General features: G+C 39.6%; 1 protein-coding gene across 3 annotated transcripts in view; it reads right to left on the minus strand.

Annotated features, from left to right (window-relative positions):
• Nucleotides 1-7463, minus strand: part of MRPS27 (mitochondrial ribosomal protein S27) — an 82912-nt gene extending 75449 nt beyond the window's left edge. Inside the window, exons 1-3 of one of the 3 annotated variants that reach the window (XM_014549522.1) lie at nucleotides 7380-7448; nucleotides 6531-6655; nucleotides 2756-2833 (exon numbers count right to left, since the gene is read on the minus strand). Coding sequence is in view for 1 of the 3 variants with exons in the window: in XM_005858001.2 (XP_005858063.1) it covers nucleotides 2756-2833; nucleotides 7380-7452 (151 nt within the window). In the remaining 2 variants the exon portion in view is untranslated. Of the gene's footprint in view, nucleotides 1-2755; nucleotides 2834-5318; nucleotides 5343-6530; nucleotides 6656-7379 lie in introns of those variants that run through there. The other 2 variants (XM_005858001.2, XM_005858003.2) reach the window with 2 other exon arrangements.
• Between the last annotated feature and the right edge of the window lie 33 nt (nucleotides 7464-7496).

Below are 7496 nucleotides of genomic sequence, written 5' to 3' on the forward strand. Positions count from 1 at the left end.
TGCACGATTGGGGTCGGGGAGGGACGCGGGAAGTTGGCCAGCCTGGGAGGGCCCCAGGGTGTGTCTGGCCCATCTTGCTCAGTCCCAATCGGCCAGACCACAGCAGCAAGCTAACCTACGATGGGAGCATCTGTCCCCTGGTGGTCAGTGACATCATAGCGAGTTGTTGAGCGGCCTTAGCATATCATTAGCATATTATGCTTTGATTGGTGGAACCGACAACCGGACACTTAGCATATTAGGCTTTTATTATATAGGATGTATACATATTTTCCACTGAATGGGCCAAGAAGCAAAATTCCACAATGACAAGAGGACAACTACTATGCAGATCTTGGCTTCTAATACAATTCCCTTTAAAAGGAACCAGGACTCCTTGGAGAAAGAGTTGATTCCCAGGCCAGAGCAGGAAAGGTACAAGATGAGCTTAGAACATTGAGAGTCAGCTTGAAAGGGCTCCTACTAGCCAAATCTGGGACAGAATGGTAATGAATCATTAAAAAGAAAAACAAGAGAAATTCATAATCCAGAAGACCATATTGATAATGAACAGATAAATATAATTCAAAGGAAGAAATGGGAACGGAGGGAGGGCTCATGCTTATAGTAGAATACTGAGTACTAACTAGTAAATGTGGAAGTATTATTGGAGTTGGAAAACCATCATTTTTCAATTGTTGTAAAGACTGATTCAGGCAAGATGCCTCAATAGATGCTAATACTAGGGGGAAACTTTTGCTCAACATGATATTTGCATATTAAAATATCTCTCCACAGATTGCCTATTAGTCATAATGGAGAAAAATAGTAACTCTCCAGTGAGGAAATCAGACACACTTGACAAGGTGATCAAAATTAACATTGCCAGTGAAGGCAGATCGACAACAGGTATCTCTAGATGTGCCCTGAGAAGGACAAAATAACACTGACAATATTCTGATGGGAAAGCATATCTTGAATCTAATCATAAGGAAACCTCAGACAAACCCAAAAAGAAGAATATCCTATTAAAAAAAGGGACTGGCTTCTTTAAAAATGTCAGGTCATATACACTAAAGCATTCAGGATAAAGAGCTGTAATATATGCAAAAAACTGTTCAAAAAGTAAAAAAAAAAAAAAGTGTGCAGAGTATAAGAAAGCAAAAACAAATGGGTCAAAATGGTGAAAATATGTAAATCTGGGCTAAGGGTCAGATGCTCTTTGTATTATTCTTATGATTTTTTTTGTAAATTTCAAATTATTTCCATATAAAAAGTTAAAAATATTTGGTCCACATATCATATATGACATGGCAGATATCCACACTATTAAAAATACCTGTCTATAATTAACAAAACTCCATTTTACATATAAAAACAAAGCACTTCGGGGGACATAATTTGAAAATAAGCTGAATTTTCCATAAATGCAACTACTAGGTAAACTGAGGAAAGACAGCACTTTGATTCATTCAGAACTTTACCAAAAATTGTTCACCATTTTGTGAATAAAGCTGTCAGCACCTATGATAATGGTATTTGACTTTGCTAGCACATCACATCTGTATCCATCTGCATTTCTGTCTGTTGTTCACAGTGATTCTACATTTCAGTGCAAACATGTAGTTACTAATCTTCAGATTCTCCACAGCTCTGTTTTGGCTGGCTCCTGCCCATACATCCAATGCCAGGTCTCACAAACCAACTCTGCTCTTCAAGGTAGACTTTATAGATAGCTATAAAAGAATCCTGCCTGATCAAATTATGGGAAGAACCCATAAACACAGAGAGACTTTCTTCTTATTTAACATAAGCCAAAAAAAAAAAAGCAGAGAAAGAAATCTTGGGGAAAATATTAGATCAGCACTAGAACTGATCCAAAAATTACATCATTCCCCATAAAACTATCACCAATCATCTGATGTTATCACAATGATGTTATATATAAAATATATTATGTAGCATGTACATTTCTATAAAATGATCATAGGGTCAGTGATTGTTTTAGGCTTTGTTATTTTATAGAAGAAGGGCTGCTATTAGTGTAATATAACATAGGGAACAGGAGCCTATAATGAGGAGCCTACTGCCTGAGAAGTGTTACCCAACTATTTTCCTTAAATGGTTTATATGAGATTATAACACTGCTTTCAAATCAATCTGTCATCTGGCAATGAAATAGAGGAGAGTCAAAAAGCTGTCTGAAGACCACAAGTTAGAAATGACAATAAAAAAAAGATAAGTTACTAGCAGGTTTGCCTCAGTAGATAGAGCGTTGGCCTGCGGACTGAAGGATCCCGGGTCTGATTCTGGTCAAGGGCATATGCCAGGGTTGCAGGCTCAATCCCCAGTGTGGGGCATGCAGGAGGCAGCCAATCAATAATTCTCTCTCACTATTGATGTCTTTATCTCTCTCTCCCTCTCCCTTGCTCCCTGAAATCAATAAAATATATTTAAAAAAAGAATATAAAACAAATTTTTCTTTGCAGATAACATAAAACAGAGGCTGCAGAGCAACTAACTAACTATACAATAAAAATGGACCAAAAAAAGAATTGTTTACATAACTTAGGAAGACCACTCATCAAGGCAAAAAAGAAATAGCAGGATAACAAAAATGACTTTGCCATGTGTGAAACAAAAGTCTAATTCCTTTTAAGAGCTAAAATGTACTTATCTGAATTGGGTTATCATAAAAGCATCATTTCATAATACATCATATGAATATATTATCATAAACACATGGAGTGACTGCAAATGACACATAGGTACCTACCGAGGTGACAATCTTCTTTTTCTCTTGCTTCCCATTTCTGGCTGTCCACGTATGCTGCAGAAAGCAGACACCTTTTACCTGAGGAAAAAAGACAATTATCTCAACATTCATGGTTTCACAACAGGTTTAGCTTATATGCCTGTTTCATTAAACATATCTTTGTAATATGTTCAATTTACTAGATTTAAAGATTCTAACATGATACTGTAACCAACATTGCACAGTTAACAACTCAGTTCTCGACAAACTGCACTCAACCTCTAACAAGTATAAGATACAGAAAACTAAAAAAAAAAAAGAAACAGAGAACTGAAAATTTATACAATAATGTTATGGGTAGAAATGCTGGTAATTTTGTTCCTATAACTTTAGGACTAGGAACCATTTGTTTCCATTAAATTATAGCCTAGGTAAGCACTAGAACCCTTTGGAACTGGAAACATTTGCCAAACGGCTGCTTAACTCATTAATAGAATGCCTCATAATCATTAGTTGGTCCTCAAAACATTGCCACGTGACTTAGATCAGCATATTTACCCTTATTTCACATAAAGCAAACAATAATATCTTACCCAGTACACCAGCACCCTAGTGGTAAATAAGAGAAAGCAGTAAGCCAAATTTCAGGTAACCCACGAACTGGCATAGCTGTATTCCCAGTACCTGGCACAAGGACTGGCATATGGCAATGCTCAATAAATGAGCTCAAATAAAAACCTTTTGTGCTTCAAAGGACACTACCCAGAAAGTGAAAGGAAAACTCACAAAATGAGAAAACATTTGCAAATCATTTCTCTGATAAGGGATTTGTGTCCCAAATATATAAATAATTCTTACTACTCAAAATTTAAAAAGACAAATAACCCAACTGAAAATGGGCAAAGGATTTGAACAAGTATTTCTAATACAGGAAAAGTATGCACACACACAAACATATATACATACATGCAAATGGCTAGCAAGTACATGAAAAGATGTTTAGTATCATTTGCTATTAGGGAAAGGCAAAATACATTGAAATTCCACTTCACACCCACTAGAGTGACTATAATAAAAAAGACAGATAGTAACAGTTGTTGATATAAATGTAGAAAAACTGGAACCTTTTACAATTCAGGTAAAAATGTAAAGTAGTGCAGCCACTTTGGAAAAGTTTGTCAGTTCCTTAAAACATAAACATGAAGTTACCATACGACCCAGCAATTCCACTCCTAGGTATATACCCAAGAAAAATGAAAGTATGTTTCCACACAAAAATTTGTATAAAACAGAAACAGAAAGCAGATTAGTGGTTGCCTAGATTTGGAGGGTTAGGGGTCAGGAAAACTTCAGGGAAGTTGGGGAATAATTTACTAAGTTTGCTTTTGTTTTGTTTTGTATTTTGAGGTAGTGAAAATGTCCTAAATTGATTGTGATGATGGCTAGAAGAGGGTGGCAGGTCCTTAGAGCGATGTGCAAAGGATATAAAGAGTGACATAAGGACTTGACTTGCCATTGCTCACTTTGAAGATATTTGAGAAAGGGACCATCAGCCAAGGAATGCAGATGGTTCTTAAAAGATAGAAAAGGCATGGAAGCAGATTCTACATCCCTTTCAATGCTGGAGGCCGGTCCATCCTTGTTGCTTGACACAGTCGCTTCAGGGAAGAAACATCTGCACAGCATATGTTTCAAGGTACCTGGCGTATACGGCATACTGTTCTTAATATGTTTGCTCCCCCTTTTTTAGTGCTATGTGGTATAACCAGAACCACCTCCCTGAGAAAGGTTGTTTCCCCAGGTGGGGATTTTTCCCTGGAGTTAGGGATTAACAGGACTAAGGAAGAAAATAAATCAGTAAAACCCCCTAGTGTTACAGAAATACTGTGTACTACTTATGAAGAACTTGGACTAAGACTGTTGGCAATAAATTTGGGACTTGTTGGGCCCACATCCCCAGGGGTCTGCCCACCAGGGAAAGCACCAAAGCCTATACCCCTGGAGACCCACCGACACAGGGCAGTCCCAGGGAAGGCAAGCAGTGGGGCTGGGAGGACATAACCTTTACTGGGTAGGATAATCTCCATCAGTCACTTCCTTGTAGTTTATCAGTAGAGCAGTAGAACTTCCTTGTTTATCAGTAGAGCAGTAGAATAGTGACCTTGGAATAGCCCTTACAATGGAACACAGAGATTAACCTAGACAAGATTAAAATCAACAGAACTAGATAGAGACAGGATTTTTGGCAAAGGTCAGATAAGAAATTATGGAAATGAAACAAGGAACTGTAGGTTACCCAAAACATACCATGATGTGATTATAGAGGCATGCTTATAGGATCAAATGGTATAAATACAGATGTAACAGGACAATGAAACAATGGAACACAGAGATTAACCTAGACAAGATTAAAATCAACAGAACTAGATAGAGACAGGATTTTTGGCAAAGGTCAGATAAGAAATTATGGAAATGAAACAAGGAACTGTAGGTTACCCAAAACATACCATGATGTGATTATAGAGGCATGCTTATAGGATCAAATGGTATAAATACAGATGTAACAGGACAATGAAAAAAGAACCTGGCTATGCTGATCAACTGAACGTTGTCTCCGTGTCATTCCTTCTTCGCCGACTCCGTCTACACCTTTGGGAACCCCTGGACCTGCTGGGGCTGGACCCCAACATTTCAACACTTTGATTTTAGCACAGCAAGACTCCGTGTCAGACTTTTGACCTACAGAACTGTAATATAATAAATCTGCATTGTTCTAAGCCACCAAATTTGTGGTAATTTGGTAACCTGCTTATCCTTCAGCCAGTCAATTTTTAACACAACCATTCTCTAACCTAACTATCCACTATAAGAAATATTTTTCCATTTAATTCTGAAAAAAATACCTCCAAGGACCAGAATTTCAAAGTTTAGAGAACACAGATGGGCTCTATCCCATGCCTTAAGAAAGATAAGACATTCCATTTTCTGTAAGCCTTTAAAAGCAGGATGTTCACCTTCCTGAGATGCTTTATAAAGGACACCATTTAAAGTTCTTTCCATCTCTGTATAGTAGTTGGAAGGTCTATATATTAACACTGGAATCAAAGAATTTCTATAAAGTTGGACAGAACAATACATTTGCTGTGAGTTTGTACAACGTAGACTATTTTTCTTCTAATGGTTCAAGATGTTTTGATGACTTAAAGTCAGGCTCCTTATCAGCATTTTCAAATCTGGAGTGGTCTATAATGCATTATCCTACTTATTTATATTACTTGCCTACAGCCTCCATTTCCTCATTTCAAGACTCCTTTCATCTATGGCCTAACCCAGTGCTTGTTTAATATAACTTTCTGTAATGATGGAAATGTTCAATTCTTAGCTGTCCCCATACAGTAGTCACTGGCCACAGGTGTCTAGTGAACACTTAAACCATAGCTAGTGTGACTAAGAAACTGAATTTTAAATTTTATTTAATTTTTACTAATTTAAATAGCCATAGGCAGCTAGTAGCTACCACAATGGAATAGCACGGGTATATAACCTACTGCAAGTTCAAAGGAAGACCAAAATGCTAACTGGAAATTCTCTGCCTTATCTAATCGCCATTCCCTTGTTAGAATGATTGTCCCCAGACATTCTAAGCAACCACAATACCCTCCCTAATAGACCATCTAAGTCTTGTTGACATTGAAACATAGACAAGCATCACTAAATATGCTTGTAAATAGCTACATCCGCTTGAGATGCCAGGCACCGTGCATACCACTGTACATTAAATATTAAATATTTTTACCAGCTAGGCCAACCAGTTCGTCCTCAGAAAACTTTGGGTGGCCAACTTGTGACCTCACGTTGATATTTAATGGCTGCTCCTGAAGAAGTGTGAGCAGGAGTGTATGTGTTGCTTTTCTATAGGGGCTACAGGAGGAATGTTGGAAAGAGGAGATAATAGGCACTGAAACATCGACTGGGATTATTTTAACCACTTAATCATGTACACTTATCAGGATTTAGCTTCTGAAAATGTTAAAAGATATTTTCCCCATGTCATTATCCATGAAACAGGTTTTGGGTGGGCTGCCATCCACTCAGATATCGAAGTGCTTTAGAGGTAACTATCAGCATTCATTGCCTACAGGTAGAAGACCAGCAGAGGAAGGTCAATCGAAAATTGTGCCCAAGGTCATCGGGTAGAGTGAGCCGAGTACACTGAGAAACTCCCACCAGCCGAACCCGGGGCTCTGGCCCCTGTGCGCGGCGAAGGGGCCGCTAGGACGCCCCTCCGAGGAAACCTGCAGGGAGACCATGTTCAGAGCCCAGGGGGGACACATCGGGGCTTTTCAGGTTCAGCAGAAGGCAGTCACCCTGACACAGACCCAGCCAGTCATACGCAAAAGCGCTCAGGCTAGACGTTCTCTGCTCGTTACCCCTGTGGATGGGAGACACCATTACTTTACGAAAGGAGACGGGTCGGAGACGCTGCCTCCCCGTGCTGTGCTACCGAACACCCCCCAGGACTTCTCCAGCAACGAGACCCCAGAAGCATTCCCTCTCCTCTTCCAAGCCCATCGCTGCTTTCACTCAAGGAACAGGGTTCTCAGGGATCTAACGGAGCAGCCCCACGAAGGCAGCAGCCACCAACCTGCCAGGGAGAGGTGAGGCAGAGGCACTCTCCGCGCCAGGAGGAACCCGTGCCGCGCCATGGGGGCCGCCATCTTGGACTCTACCAAGGCGGAGGCCGACCGGGGGGTGGCAGGCG

This window comes from Myotis brandtii, unplaced genomic scaffold (genome assembly GCF_000412655.1).
Source record: "Myotis brandtii unplaced genomic scaffold, ASM41265v1 scaffold115, whole genome shotgun sequence".
Lineage (NCBI taxonomy): Eukaryota > Metazoa > Chordata > Mammalia > Chiroptera > Vespertilionidae > Myotis > Myotis brandtii.